Consider the following 16,974-nt stretch of genomic DNA (forward strand, 5'->3'; position numbering starts at 1 on the left):
GCTCCAATATTCTGGGATTACAGGCTTTACAGGCATGAGCAACCATACCTAAGTAATTAGCATTTTCTTAAAAGGCATTATTTTAAGACTGCTACTCTATATGTCAGTTATAAAATTCAAGCTACTGTTTTCCTCTGCATATATATGATCAGTAAATGATTGTCAAACATGCAAATAACCATAAAATAGAAATAGAAATATTAGTCAAAAAATACAAACAACGTCCCAAAGACTTGCAAAGGTAAATTAACAGTGATAGAATGTATTTCAGCTCCTTTTTAGTGAAGTAATATAATGAACTGTTGTTCTTTACTTCATTTCATATGTTTATATAATAGTTTAATTTTATAATTAAACTTAAGGAATATAATGCTAATAATATATAATAATTCTCATTTATAAATTCTTACTTTTACTTCCTCCAGCTAAAAACTCCTCTTGTAATATCTATTCGGAGTTTGAGTGTGGGAATGGGGACTGTGTTGACTATCTGCTTACCTGTGATGGAATCCCTCATTGTAAGGACAAATCAGATGAAAAGCTGCTTTATTGTGGTAAGTGTCAAATGAATGCTTTATCATTGTGGAGAAATGTTTCTGAGTTGGTTTGATAGTTTGAAGTCTTTTTGTCTGTCTCTATTTCATGTAAATAATTTCCTTAATGTCTCCCCTGGAAATGTACCTCTGAGGCAAATTGACTAGACTTTGCTTGTCATAAAATGAGACCCATTATTATCTACCCAGATAGCAGGGTATTTACTGGAGAATATCATTACAGTTTTCTATCCCTGAGATGCAAATTAAAAGTGCATTGGAGGCAGTTTTGTAAACCTCCTTGAAATTTTTATTTACCAATAATTTTAGGCTCTTATTCCTAAAAAAACTAACTCCGAAGTATCAATGAGTGGTGGATGTGGCACACTTATTTTGTAGCAAGGATCCACCCTCAGACGAACACATTGAAGTCATGTAAAAGTATTGTTCATTCCATTTTGTTTCCAGGATCATCATGGGACTAGAGTCCTGCGAGGTTGAAACTAGCTGTGATAGCCATGGTTCATAAGAAACATGGCTTTCCGACATGCGTGCCTCCCTGGTAGTGACAATAAGCAAAATCATTCTCTGAAGAAGATTGTTTTTTCTGTCCTAGGAATCAGCAAGAATCTGTCTTCCTTTCCCTATCAATCTTGACTGTACAATTATCCAGATTCAACTTGAAAATAGTATGATTTATTTTAACTTTACGAGACCAACAGCATTAGATCTCAGTGCCATAGAAAATTTCAGTGACCTGCTGTATTTTCTACTTTCTTGAGAAACAGCTTAGGTCTCCTGTATAATGATAACATACAGTATTGTTTTTGGTTTTTTTGTACTATAATCCCTTTTAACATAGTGTCTTCCATTTTAAATCTGTCTGAGTTGATGCAAATGACAGGTTTTCAGTCTTTTAAATAAGTTCTAAGCATCCTGTTTTATACATAGACCATGCATTCCTAATATTTCATCCTTGGTTGACACTTTGATTTCCTGTTTTGGAAACTATAGTATTTCAGTAAACATAGAAGTGCAGATGCTGCTGTTACTATTTCCATCCTTTGATATATATGTATCGTAGGATCATTGGCTCATACGATAGTTGAATTTATCGTTTTTGAAAACTTCTCATAATATTTTCTATAAAGATTGCAGTAAAAATAAGTAAGTATTCCCTTTTATGTACATGTTGGCTGGAAATTGTTATCTTTTGATTTTTCTTGATAGTTATTCATTATATGGTATTCTTGCTAGTCAAGATTGCATAGTGTTTCATATTGTTTTCTTCCTGTATTCTGCTGAGTTTTTCCAGCACTTTTTCATATACTTTTTGAATGTTTAGGCATTTTCCTTTAGAAAATGGTAATTTAAACCTATTGGTTAGAATTAACTTTATTGTAATTCATTTTACAACCTCCTGAAACTTATGATGTTGGCACTGACAGCTATACAGTTTGTTCTTGGCCCTCATCTGAGGCATCCCATGACTTTGGGCATATTGCATTTTTAAAGTTTCCATTTGGTAGTTAAAGAAAATGTTATTCATCTCAGTGGATATTTTAAACTGTTAGCAGAAATTTATTAATATTTCTGTGATTCTTTGATATTCTCATAGGGAATGCATGCTTTGTTAACTTTTTATTATGAAACCCTTGTAAATACGAATGCACTAATTGAAATTGATGGATAATAACATTTTTTTTTTACTAATTCTGACATAGAAACTTTTCCTTGTTTATTGAATACATGTTATATGCTTATTCCTGGAAAGCAGGGGGAGAAGTTTGAGCAACAGTAGGTAGCTACAGTACTAGACCACTAATTAGGAAGCACCAGGTCTATAGGACTCAGCGAATGGATGAACTCTTGTTCCATGGTAACTAATAGACACTGTAACTCAGATCTTTCATAGAGCACAGCACTGCTTTCTGGATCTAGATTCCATTAGTAAGAAGATAAATTTTATGCATGATTAGGAATCTCTAGAAGTATTTCTATAGACCTCTAACTATAAGTTTGAATCTTTATTCATAAGAAAATAGAAGTTGCCGAAGTGGATTCAAACCTTGTTATAATCGCCGTTGTATTCCTCATGGCAAACTCTGTGATGGTGCTAATGATTGCGGCGATAACTCCGATGAACTGGATTGTAAAGGTAAATACCCTCACATAAGCTTGGGATATCAGACAATATGATAGCTGTTTATTAAACTTTCACAAGGTTTGTCCCTGAGAAAATTGTGCTATGAAAACATCTGACGACATCTTTTCCAAATACGTTTGGAATAGAACTCTAGATCACCATATTAAGACAATTAAGCCAGATTTGGGGATATGAGAATCTCATGATCTCCTCCATCACACATGAAATGAAAAATTTGATTCTATGAAATCTGAGAGAGGATAGTTTTTATCCGAGGATATCACCAAAGAGGAGCATTTTGGAGAAAGCCTAAACAGTGAGTACAATGATACAGTTTGATTAAAGCAAGTATTCACTTTTCTAAATCAGTCAAGATGAACTGAATTTAAAAATTTATGACAACTTTCTAGGGTCTATTATTTAGCTCACATTTAACTATTGTCCTTTCTTTAATTCTATTTTATCAATTGTTTTTAGGATGTTTATGTCAGAATATTCTGTAGGCATAATTTTCTGTCCCACCATCCAGTTTCCAAATAATGACAAAAACTTATTAGTTATAACTGCTCAGCCAAGAGCTTAGCCTTATTACTGCCTTACAAGTTAAATAATCCAAAATGCAAATAAATCCTAGAGATAGATTTGGGGGTTTAACCTGAAGGTCTGATAAGCAAAAAAAGTCAGCCGTTGACTTCTACCTCAGTTTAAAATGGGGATCCTGCCTCCAGGAATCTCAGAATGAGACTGTGTCTGAGTGCTGTCTCCTGCCATCTTATACTGCTTTCTAGGGATGGGATTAAAGGTTTCTTGGCAAACTAGTGTGGCTGCTGAGATTAAAGGTGTATGTCACCACTGCCTGATCTGTTAGGCTGACCAGTGGGGCTGTTTTACTCTCTGATCTTCAGGCAAGCTTTATTTATTAAAATACAAATGAAATATCACTATACATTTCTATTAATTTATGTGATGCTACACGAATCAAGGCTTGTTATTTTGTTTTATACATATCCTACTTCTTCTGCATTTGGCTGGAGTCTCCATCATTCTTCCTCTTAGCATTCTCTCAGTCATGCTTTCCCACCTACCCTTCCTTCCTAGCTATTAGTCAGTTAGGTCTTTATTAAACCTGTGAGATCAACACAGCATCTTGATGCACCAAAGGATTATTCCTCAGCAATACTCAATACTGAATTTATTGCTCTAAGAATGATTATCTTTGTTCTGTTGTACCTACCGTATCATTTCCTAATGTATGGGTAAAATATTTAGTACTAGTAACTAAAACTAAAGGTATTAATGATACATGTTTACACATGCCATATTCTTCATGTTTCTAATATACTCAATGACTTCTAGTGAATTTATGCGATTTTGCATTCATTATAATCAATAAATTCAGAACATTTATCTGATTTCCTAATTATCATTCTTATTGCTTACCACAATTTTGTCTTTTGTAAACATTTCACACAGTTTATGTCATACAGTGTACATAGTTCTTCATGTCCTGCTTCTTTCAGTTAAGATATGTCTTTGAGATTCATCCATGTTGTAAAATGTGCCAACATATGATGAAACTTGTTTCTGCTTTTCTTTTTCTAATTTTTTCATTATTAAATCTATAATATAATTACATCATTTCCCATTTCCTCCCTTCAAACCCTTCCAATATACTCCTCAAAGAGGTTTTGTTTAAATTCATGGCCCTTTTCTCCCACTAATATCTAACAATAGTGTGTGTGTGTGTGTGTGTGTGTGTGTGTATTCGTAAGTAAAACTTTCTGTGCATTATGTTACACACAGGTATGTCTTAGGGACTAACCTTTAGAATTAGATACAAAGTTGGTGTACTATTCTGTGGAGGAAGACTATTTATACCATTCTTAGAATTCCTTAGTTGCCTGTAGTTCTATGGCTGGAGTTGAAGCCTCATAGAATCTTGTGCCTCCTTATTGTATATTTCATTAATAATGCAATGAATATATGGGCAATTTTCCATTTGTCAGTTAGAATAGCTTTACAGTCAATCTACTTTAGTCCTGAATTGAATATACTTTATACAGCTTTCCCTGCCTATGATTTCCTAATTTGTTTCTGTGTTAACAGGTTGATATTTCTTACATGACTACTAGGGCAAATACTCAAATTAGACTTTCTCCTCCTACTCTTATTATCTCAATTTTATAAGGCCCTGAACCAGTTTCTATATCAGTTTCCTAAAAACTAAAACATTCAATCAAATTAAGTAATATTATTAACATTATAATGAATGGTAAATAATATTCAGAAAATGCATACCCTATATAAAATGACGTGTTAGTGTTGCCGTTTTTAAAATTTCTGACCAATGGTGACCCTGAATGGCATACAAATATTTGTAAGTCAAATGACAACATGTCAGGCTAGTTAAAATCTGTACACAACAAGTATTTCTAAAACAGTGTCCTTTTTAAAATCTCTCCTTTTGCTGAACACTTTTTAAGTAAAATACTCCAACCTAGACTGAAACACAAAATTAGGACATAATATACATCTTCCTCTTAGGAAATTGACTGAAAATTTTAATCCCCCACTGATTGTTTCCATGTTCTCAGGTGTTATTACGGACATCGGTTATTTAGGAATAGGATAAGCTCAGATTAGTTTCCTCTGAAATTTGGAAATTTGCAAATAAAGCTATTCCAATGATCCGATAGCCAGAGTTCCACTAGTGGATCTCAGATAAGAGGTATTGATTTTCATACTCAATGAGGAGAATAAGGAGAGCACATCAGACAGTATAAAGGATGGTTATTTTAAAATAATGAGTCAAAAGTTTGTGCTAAATTTTAAAAATTCAGCATAAAAATCTAAGTATATTGGAGGCACAGAGGAAAAATCCTCTTAAGAATATGTTATTAGGAATGCCCAATAACTCAACATTTTAAGTGTTGCAGAGAAAGCAAAACGACAGACTTGAGCAACAAGTGCCAATTTATCTTGGTGAATCAGAGGTCATTTATTGATTACACTGATGAAAGTAAGCTTAATGAAGTCATAGGAGAATCAGATCAAAAATGAAATAAGACAGAAGAGTGATCAGTAAGGGATTATTGATAGTGAATATAGAAACTTTTATAAAATATTGATGGAAAAGGAAAAGTATGATTCAGAGTTGAGATTAAATGGCTCCGAGGAATTAAAGAATTGAGGAAATGTGTGCAAAAGACTCAGGAGATTCAGGGAAGTCATGCAAAGCCTAGCAGCTTGCAGGAAAGCCTTTTACTTTCTTGTCACCTCAGGTTCAAAGGAAGCAGATCCAATGTATTTTCAAAGTAAGTTATTTTATATTCTCTATTAAAATTTAAAAACAATAAAAATGATAAGACATTGAATGTAGACAGAGGGAAATTGATAAACATTTAAAAGGAGGAAGGAATGAAAATGAACTGAAACCAAGGAATGGATACTATCTATGTGGTAGCTAGCTTCAAGCAGGAGTGAATGTATTCAATTAGGTTGCTGGTAAAAATAAGAAAACAGAGCTTGAAGAGGCTAAACGAAAGTTTATGGAAAATCTGTGTCAAATTTTTTTTCTCAAAAGAAGCTATTGGAACTTAATCCAACTCTGTTAATTAAGGGTTTATTGCTGAGAAGAGACATCATGATCACAGCAACACTTATAAATTAACATGTTTAATCTGGGCTGGTTTAGAGAACAGAGATTTTTGTCTATTATCATCATGGTGGGAAACATGGTGGCATGCAGGCAGACACAGGGCTGGAATGGTAGCTGAGAGTTCTACATCTGGATTCACAGGTACAAGATGTGCAGAAAACACTGTGTGTCATTTGATCACCTGAGACCTTAAAGGCACCCCTAGTGAAACACTTCTTCCAACAAGGCCATATCTACATGATTTAATCTGTTTACACTTCCTTGAGCCCCCTTCCTCCTCAAATTGTATATTTTGTATATTTCCTTTCTCAGTTTTTTTGTTTCATTATAAATTTACATAAGGTGAACACTAAGAACCATATGAAATAGTCAATTTTAACCTGTTTTGAAATTTCTACTGCTGATGCATCTAGCCTAAAACTTTTTCATTTAGCCTCAGGCAGATGTTTTGAACAAGGTAAAAGTGGTCACATTCTTAACTAAAGTAACAAGAACAGTCTCTAGTCCACATATTAAAATTCTTCTCTGAAATCTCTTAAGCCAGACCTCTATGTTTAAAATCACCTTAAGCACCACTGTCTCCATATTCCTATCAGCATGGGCAATTAACCCCCATTTAAAGCATTCCTCTGATTTTCTAACTCAAACTCCCAAAGCCCACATTTTTTCCAAGTTAAAATAAATTCTACCTATTACAACAATACGCCATTCCTGGTACCAGTCAAGGTTTAATTGCTGTGAAGAGACCTCATAAGCACATCAACTCATATAAAGGTTGTGGCATGAACTTCAGAGAACTCAAAGGCACCCTGGGCGATACAAGTCCTCTAATAAGGCCACACCTCCTAACAGTACCACTCCCCATGGATCTATAGAAGTCATTTTTATTCAAAACACGACAGCTACTATATGTTTTCTTGAGAAAAGTAGTTTTGTCTTAAAATTGTAATATACTCATATGTTTGGAATTATAAAATACTGTGTCTACTAAATGATATGTATTTGTAAAGTTGTGGTATGTTTAAAGAAGAAAGTCATAAAATATAGATAAAATACAATATATCTAATTTTATCTACAATAGTGACTGCCAAAACAGTACTTATTAAAAAGAAGTATTGTCCTTCTTTTAAAAAATTTACCATCTCATTACACTATTGGTCACAAAAGTGCATCGAGAATTAGGCTTTGGTAATAATGTTTCTTGTTTGGTAATGATAGAATAAACTTCATAGCAGTTGGATACTTTAATTCAAATAAAGCATAGATCTTGACTTTTTTACTATAATGCTAGGTATTTGAAATTAAAGTTCATTTAAACATGGTCTCAAACTCATTGTTAATTTTTAGAACTTAATGTGATTATGTAAGTTTTGTCTTCATTTTCAAACGTGCTCAGAAAAATATTGAAAGACTCCACCATAACTCAAAAGCAAATTAATAGTCCTGTGTTTGCACACCTTGAAAACTTAAGCAGTTATGGAATAATTACATAGAAGGTGTGAATGAAAGTAAACAAATTAGAATTACTACAGAAAAATTAAGATCATTTCTGTTTAAATCCCCATGGCAGATTCTTTAGCTGCAGACAGCATGAAAAGTAAGAAGAAAGAATCAACTTTAGTTATTTGTAAGAATTATCCATGAACCACAGAAAGACCTATTGATTTTATGTCTTTTTAATCTCATAAAGTATTTCAATTGACTAAATAAAAAGAAAGTGGAAGAAAAAAAACAAGGAAAGTATATTGAAGAATCAGTGGCTTTGATTTTCATCATTCTGCCCCCCTTTGATCCATGTCCCTGTCAGAACTTATTTTGTGGTATCTCATTTCTACTCCCAGTGTGATGTGGTTGTACTCGTACTAGTGTTCTATAGACTAATTGACTTCTGTTGAACTATCTGGAGGGAAAAGCTGAATATTTCACACTTGGCCTATCTTTATTTGAACCAAATAGTTTTCTTTTCTCTCTTATTCAAGACTTTTAGCCCAGGGAAAAATATCAGACAACTTTCTTTTTTACCTGTTAAATTAGAAATTTCAGTATTTCTAACTCAGAAACCACCCTAAGAATGTAATTGAAGCCACATGTAGTGGGTTTTGATTTTTCTTTCCCAAAATTGAATTTTTTTTGCTTATTGTATGGCTTGAATGAGATATTGTCAATATTCATAGGCATTTCAATATTTGTTACCAGTTGGTGGTCCTGTTCCATCAAGCTTAGGCAGTGTGGTCTTCTTGGAGGAAGTATGTCACTAGAGGTTTAGTGACTGCTGCTTTGAGTTTGTCCTGTTTCCTGTATATGCTTTGAGCTGTAAGCTCTTAGCATCTGCTCCTGCTGCCATCTTTGCAGTTTCCTGCCATAATCTTTGGCCATAATGCACATCTATCTCTCTGGAAACATAAGCCAAATGAGCTCTTTCTTCTAGAAGTTGCCTTTGCCACTTCTCTACAGAAGTAGAAAAGATAACAATTCACAGGTGTAATGAAGTTACTATTATTTGCATGTTGCAATAGTTTATCATCATTATGACCAACATACCTGACAAAACAGTTTAAAAAGCTTCATGTTGGCTCATAGTCTCAAATGCCATGGTCTTTGATCCATGGTTTTAGGCCATGGTGAAGCAGTACACCGTGGTTGTGGCATAATCTAGCTGGGACTGCTTACCTCAAGGTAGAAGACTTAAGAGTGGGAGGCATTCCTAACTTTTAGAGGCACAACCCAGTAAACTACTTCCATAGTACACCTCCTACATAATGCTGGAAATCAAGTGTTTAACACAGGAGTTCTTGGGGTGACATTTCTCTCTCTTAAATTACCTTCATTGACTACTAATGTAGGAGTCATAATCTCCTACAACCATCCTGATACTAACACAGAATTCTGTAGGCTTATTACAAAGTCCAATTTCTTTTTTGTTCATCTCTGCTTAACCTTCCTGTGGCTCTCAAACTCTATAGCCAGCCACAAAATCAGTGAAGACGTGTGTACAGAGGACGATCCATTGCACTTCACAGCTATTCTCTTTTAATGACAGTCCATTCATATGCCCAGGATTTACTAACCCTATTTTGTGATTTGAATGAGACCAGTTTTTACAAGCTCATATATTTGAATAAATGGTCCCTAACTGATAGAATCATTTGGGAAGAATTAGGAGATTGGCCTTGTTGCGGGAGATTTATCACTTCCGGTAGGCTTTGAGGCCTTAAAATCCCATGCTATTTCCAGTTAGTTCTCTCTCTCTCTCTCTCTCTCTCTCTCTCTCTCTCTCTCTCTCTCTCTCTCTCTCTCTCTCTCTCTCTCTCTCTCTGCCTCATGATTGTATCTTATATGTGAATTCTCAGCTACTGTTCCAGCACCATGCTTGCTGGCCTGCCTTCCTGTAGCCATTCTTAATGAAAGGAAGAAATGTATCCCTATGTTTTCTACACTCAACCCCACTCTCCTGAGCATCTGCTTATCACTTGTTGCACTCACTCACTGTTCTCTAAAAACTTTAAGTTCACAGTTGTGTTTGCTTTTAAGGTATTTAAGAGGTTTTCTTTTATAGTTTTATTTTCACTACAGAATCACGACATCTTGGCATCTTTCGTGGATTTCATGTTTGAATCATTTTTTATATGCACCTTTGTGGCTTTCTTATATTTGCAGTATTATTTCACAAAGAAATGCATCCTGTTTTCTTAACAAAGAGACTGTAAGAAATCATTTCGAGTATAGTTAATGAAAGACTGATTGGGAAAGTAATAAAGCATAAATGATTATCTTGTGTACTTCCAGTATGATGTATTTACTGTCTCTACTGAAAGAAACTGAATATGAAATGAAATAGAATGGTATATTATAAAATCTTTTTAGGGCATACAAATTATTTTTCCCTTTGTGGAACAATGCATTTATCTCTTCTGATAATGGCATTATCTGTTTCGCATGTTAAGTTGTTATTTTTAATGAAGAAACAGTGAAGCAATTTTAATCACCAATTGTAAATAAAACATTTATTCTAATCATCATTTAAACAAATAAGTATGCAATTTCAAGATACAATTAAATATAATAAGAACAGTGTGTTATGAAATACAAATGACATACATACCCCTGAGGAAAATTTGCATATTTTAACATAGTTTTAAACCATTTTCAATTGATATAATTTCTGTTTATAATTAAATAGGCACTTTACAATATCAATGTAAGTAAAAGCTGCATAGTCACAAAGTCCTTTATGGTACTCACTGATATAATCTGTCTGTGGAAGTTTAAGTTGAAATAAAAACTGCACTCAGATTAATCTAACATACACATCATACTATACACCTGTTTACAACATATTGCTGAAAATAATTACATTTTAATGAATGTGTAAGAACCTAGAAATAAATGTATAATTGAGAATAATATATTACTTAAAACCTGTATATAAGAAAATAAACACACTGAAGCATATTTTAACTAATTTGAGGGAATTCTAAAGTCAAACGTTTGTAACAACAATAGGGAGACATAATACATATGTTTATTACTGTGAGTAATCTGTATTTGCTATGATAAACATTACTACCATGGTTGAACAGTTGTGTGTTCAAGCATCTACAGCATGAACCATTGCAAAGATGGCTTTATTTATCAGTGGTAATTGTCAGTTGTGCATTCTGATTAATAAAAGATACCCAGTATCCACTTCTCTTTCCCCACTCCTGCTTATGCCTGTTGCTTTAACCAAAAGAATTTCCCTGTAGGCATGCAATCATACAGTTGCTGTTGATCATGAATTTACCTATATGAGATGGAAGGAGAAAGGATTTTCATTGCAATTTTAATGCCATCTCAGTGCTGGGACCATATAATATGAACGAACAAGGCATAACTCCTTGAATGGACCCTATACTAGAGGTTTCCAAGGTACATGAACTGGCAATTACAAATTGGTAGGAAGCAATCCATATTTAAGACAGAATTACATATTAGTGAAGGATGTAGGAGACATATTGGGGTGAAGGCTGGAGGGCCAGGGTGTCACTATAGACATATAAATTCAAACATCGAACTAGAACAAAATTGCATAAATGGATGAAAGTTCTCAAAATATAAAGCAGAGGTAATTTTCAATCTCTTCTATCCATTGACCTCTTTACTGCGGTTTCTATAGTGTCAACCTGCTCCACAGTGGAGTTTCGCTGTGCAGATGGAACTTGCATTCCAAGATCGGCACAATGCAACCAAAACATGGACTGTGCAGATGCCTCAGACGAAAAGGACTGCAGTAAGGATCGCTACTACCCTTTGTTTGTTCATGTCTGAACACCTCTTGGCGTTGAATTGAACACTGTCCAACTTTTGCTTGACCTTCTTCCAGAATTGATATGTAATTAACCCTGTTTTGTAGCATAAGTTTGTACTGACTTTCTTGACGATGTTAAGTGTTCTTGTCTCTGTGACCTAGGTAGAAGTCTCATAATTTGGGCAAATGTGATTTTAACTTCATTTTTATTCATACCCTCCTAGATAATACAGATTGCACACATTTCTATAAACTTGGAGTGAAATCTACAGGATTCATAAGCTGTAACTCGACTTCACTGTGTGTTCTGCCAAGCTGGATCTGTGATGGGTCTAATGACTGTGGAGACTATTCGGATGAGTTAAAGTGCCCAGGTAATCTCCACAAGAAAAAAATATTTCTTGTCTTGAAGATTTAATAGTTAGCTATTTAAGAAATGAATGGATGAGTTAGATGTAGAGCAGGAATAGCCTTTTTCTTCTAAATAGGCCACTTGATCTCTCCAAATGAATTACAAACTGGTGCATAGGACATATATACTAATTTTATATCATATTGTTTAACATTTAGATCCTCATCAGTCCTTTCAAAATTGATGATTAAGCCATTAAATTGTGTAATCTGTAAAGCTTCACCAGAAAATTAATAAAACTTGAAAAACATTTTAAAAGAAAAACAGGAGAAAGACAATTGTTATTACTGACCTTATTTTGTGATACACAGCTGATGGTTTTCTTGCGGTAATGTCGTTCATTCAGCTTTGGACATGGTGGAGGGGGCAGCTATTTTTTATCGGTTCATAGTTGAACAGAAACATTTATATATCCTCCTTAGCCATCTCTGCTTGACATATCTGCTCTAAAGAAAATCATTTAGCTTTTTAGAAAATGACTTCTATAAAAGCGATGATAGCTTCTAGTTTGGGACAATGAAACTAAATAAAGTCATGCAACATGCTCACAAAAATAACTGGAAGTGGATACATGGTCAAGAGGGTATCACTTAATATGTCCTCAAACAGCTGTTTGCCTACCTCACCGTGGTAATACTCACCTGAATTCAGGTTTTGTTAACATTTAAAGTTTTTCAAAATGTTTTGAGAGGTGATAATTTTGGCTATTCACACAATTTCTGTAAACACACACTCTTAAAAAAAAACTTCTCTTCATAAGAGTTCCCAATTAATCACTTAGTAAGATCCCAACTTTTCTACTGAAAGAAGTATAAAGCTAAAATGTTGATTTTACTTAAGACCTTTGTTTTTTTTACATCTCCCTCTACTCCCTCCAACTCAGTTGTCTCCCACAATTCCCATTAAAATTCTATAACATCTCTAAACATCTCATACAAATGCAAACACACACATATATGTATATATAAAATAAATACAACTATCGGTGTCTATTTAGTGTTAATATTTATAGGTGTTTAGGGCTGAACCCTTGGTACTGTTCAACCAAATAGTGAGATCATCTGAAGAAAATTGACTCTTCTTCTGTTAGTGTTATTTATTACCTGTAGTTCTCCATCTAAGAGTAGGTTTATTTTTCTTCTTTTTTAAATTCAGAAATATTTTTATACAATATATTTTAATCAAGTGCTTCCTCCATCTCCTCTTGATCCATCCCACCCTTTTACCTGCCCAACTTTGTGTTCTGATATTTTTCCTCCTCTTAAGAAACAAAAACATATTAAAGCAAATCAAGAAACAGACACACAAATTATGAAAAAGTAAAAATTAAAACAAATAAACAAAGGACAGGTAAAAATGTAAAAGCAATTAAAAATTAAACAAGTTCAAAAAATTACTATTGAGTTCCTTTTGTGTTGGCAAACTATTTGTGGGCTTCAGAACTGGCCTGAAATGTGGTATATACAACCAGTGTGTTTCATTTGGGGAAAAATGATTTTTCATTTGCCATTGGATATCAAGTGCAGATATCTTCTGGGTTAAGGATGGGTACGCCCAAGGGTAGTATAGACTGGTTCTGAGATAGAAGGACATCTAATTTTCTGAGGAACCACCATAGTGATTTCCATCGTGTCTGTATTTATTTGCTTTTCCACCAAGAATGGAGGGGTGTTCCCATTGCTCTATTCCCAACAGCATGGACTATCATGCTTTTTTTTTAATTCTTATTTATTCTGACAGGTGCAATATGGAATCTCAAAGTAGTTTTGATTTGTATTTCCTTAATGTTTAAGGATGTTGAATATTTCTTTAAATGTTTCTCAGTCATTTGAAATGTACCCTATTTTTTATAGGAAGAGTTGGTCTGATGATGCCTTGAGTTCCTTATTTATTTGGGATATTAGTGCTCTTTTGAATGTGGAGTTACTAAAAACCTTTTCCTATTGTGTAGGCTGCCATTTTTCCTAATGACAGTGTCCTTGGCCTTACAGAAGCTTCTCAGTTTCATGCAATCCCGTTTACTGATTGTTGTACTTGTATCCTGTGTTATTGCTGTTCCCTTCAGCAACTTGTCTCCTGTGCCAATGAGTACAGTGTATCTGGTTTTGTGTTGAGGCCTTTGATCCCTTGAGCTTGAGTTTAATGCAGGGTGATATATATTGATTAATTTGCATTCTTCTACATGCTGACATCCAGTTAGAACAGCAACATTTGTTAAGGATGCTTTATTTGTTTTTCCATTGTGTATCTCTGGCTTCTTTTCCAAAAATCAGATGTCCATACGTATATTAATAAATGACTGAACCTTTAATTCAATTCTGTAAATTAACTTGTCTATTTTTAAGCTAATTTCCTGTGTTTATTTTATTATTATAGTTCTGTATTACACCTTGAAATCAGGGATGATTATACCCCCAGAAGTTCTTTTATAGTTCAGGTATTTTTTTGCTATTCTGTTTAGCTTTTTGTTTTGTTTATTGCTTTTCAATAGGAAGTTCAGTGTTGTCTTTAAAGATTTGTTTGGGAATTTTGATGGGGATGGAGTGGAATCTACATTGCTTTTGGTAAGATGTCCACTGTTAGTATGTTAGTGCTAAGAATCCATGAACTGAGGAAATATTTCTGTCTTCTGATATCTTCTTCAAAGACTCAAAGATTTTGTCATATAAGTCTTTCACGTGCTTGGTTAGCATTACATCAAGGTATTTTATATTATTTCTGGCTATTGTGAAGGTTGTTGTTTGCTAGACGTTTCTCAATCCTTTGTCATTGTTTATGGCGATGGTTACTTATTTTTATTTTAATTTTTAGTTAATTTTGTATCTAGTCACTTCACTAAAAGTATTTATCTGCTCTAGAAATTCTTGGTAGAATTTTTGGGGGTTGATTATGTATACTACCATATCATAGAAAAATAGCAATACATTGCTTTCTTACCTTCTAATTTATGTCCACTTAATCTTTTTTAGTTGTCTTATTGCTCCCACAAAAAACTTCAGTTACTATATTGAATAAATATGTGGAAAGTGGACAATCTTATCTTGTTCCTGGTTTTAGTAGAACTTTTTTTTTAATTTTCTCTCTATTTAAATTGATGTTGGTTATTGGCTTACTTTAAAATGCCTTTTTTATATTTAGGTGGGAACTTTGTATCCTTAATCTTTTCAAGACTTTCATCATAAGTAGGTGCTGGATTTTTTCAAAGGATTTTTCAAGCTCTAATGAGATGATAATGTTTGTTTGTTTTTCTTTCATTTTGTTTATATGATGGATTACATTGACTGTTTTTGTTTGTTGAACCATCCCTGAATCTCTGTGATGAAGTTTAATTGATTATGGTGAATGATATTCTTTTTTTCTTCTTTTTTTCTTTTTTCTTTAATACTTTTTGTGTTCTTATTTATTTATTTAATAATTTACTTGTTTATTTATTATTAAAAATTTCCACCTCCTCCCCGCCTCCCATTTGCCTCCCCCTCCCCCCTCCACTCCCCCTCCCTCTTCTGTCCAGAGAGCAATAAGGGTTCCCTGCCCTGTGGGAAGTCCAAGTTCCTCCCCCTTCTATCCAGGTCTAGGAAGGTGGGCATTCAAACAGGCTAGCCGCCCCTGCCCCAAGCCAGTATGTGTAGTAGGATCCAAATCCAGTGCCATTGTCCTTGGCTTCTCAGCAGCCCTCATTGTCCACCATGTCCAGGGAGACCGGTTTTATCCGTGCTTTTTCAGTCCCAGTCCAGCTGGCCTTGGTGAGCTCCGATTAGATCAGCCCCACCATCTCAGTGGGTGGGTGCACCCCTCACAGTCCTGATTTCCTTGCTCATGATCTCCCTCCTTCTGTTCCTCCTTTGGACTTTGGGTGCTCAGTCCAGAGCACCAATGTGTGGCTCTCTCTCTCTCTATTTCCATCCATCGCCAGAAGGTTCTCACTCAGAATAGTGTTTTCTATTTCCATCTATTTGCATGCAAAATTCAAGATGTCATTGTTTTTTTATCGCTGAGTAGTGTTCTAATATGTATATATTCCACAGTATCTTCATCCATTCTTCCACTGAAGGGCATCTAGTTGTTTCTAGGTTCTGGCTATTACACATAATGCTGCTATGAACATAGATGAACAAATGCTTTTATAATATGATAGGGCATCTCTTGAGTATATTCCTAAGAGTGGAATTGCTGGGTCCTGGGGTAGGTTGATCTCGAATTTCCTGAGAAACCGCCACACTGCCTTCCAAAGTGGTTGCACAAGTTGCAATCCCACCAGCAATGGATGAGTATACCCCTTACTCCACAACCGCTCCAGCAAAGGCTATCATTGGTGTTTTTGATTTTAGCCAATCTGACAGGTGTAAAATGGTATCTCAGAGTTGTTTTGATTTGCATTTCCCTGACCGCTATGAGGTTGAGCATGACCTTAAGTGTCTTTTGGCCATTTGAACGTCTTCTGTTGAGAATTCTCTGTTCAGTTCAGTGCCCCATTTTTTAATTGGGTTAATTAGCATTTTAAAGTCTACTCTCTTGATTTCCTTATTCATTTGTGTTTTCCTGTGTTTGTTTAAGGGATTAATTCACTTCTTTAAGGACCTCTATCATCTTCATAAAGTTGGCTTTAAAGTGTTTCTTTTGGCTTCCTCTGTGATGGAATATTGATGTAATATGATAGTTGTGCTCTAATGGTGACACATTGCTCTGGCTATTGTTTACTGTGTTCTTAAGATAGCATCTAGGGATCTGGTTTGGAGTAATTTCTACATGTTTATTTCTGGGTTTGTCTTTTTGAGAGGTTGTTTAGTTCCTTGGATTCTGTTTTTGCTTAGAACTTTCAAAGAGTATGATAGCTATGTGTTGCCTGATTTTCTGGCCTTTTGCCTGGAATGTTCACAGGGAATGTATGATTTTGTCATAGCTGGGATTCAATGACTAGTCAGGGAGGGAGATAAGGT

At 34.5% G+C, this 16,974-nt stretch overlaps 1 protein-coding gene across 1 annotated transcript in view; it reads left to right on the forward strand.

Moving 5' to 3' along the window:
• The window catches only part of Lrp1b (LDL receptor related protein 1B), a 1,542,993-nt gene that overhangs the window by 1,262,505 nt on the left and 263,514 nt on the right, over positions 1-16,974 (forward strand). The window contains exons 46-49 of the mRNA XM_042055373.1: positions 426-554; positions 2,572-2,691; positions 11,494-11,607; positions 11,850-11,999. Coding sequence (XP_041911307.1) covers positions 426-554; positions 2,572-2,691; positions 11,494-11,607; positions 11,850-11,999 — 513 coding nt within the window. The remainder of the gene's footprint in view (positions 1-425; positions 555-2,571; positions 2,692-11,493; positions 11,608-11,849; positions 12,000-16,974) is intronic.

The sequence above is a fragment of the Arvicola amphibius genome, chromosome 7 (assembly GCF_903992535.2).
Source record: "Arvicola amphibius chromosome 7, mArvAmp1.2, whole genome shotgun sequence".
NCBI lineage: Eukaryota > Metazoa > Chordata > Mammalia > Rodentia > Cricetidae > Arvicola > Arvicola amphibius.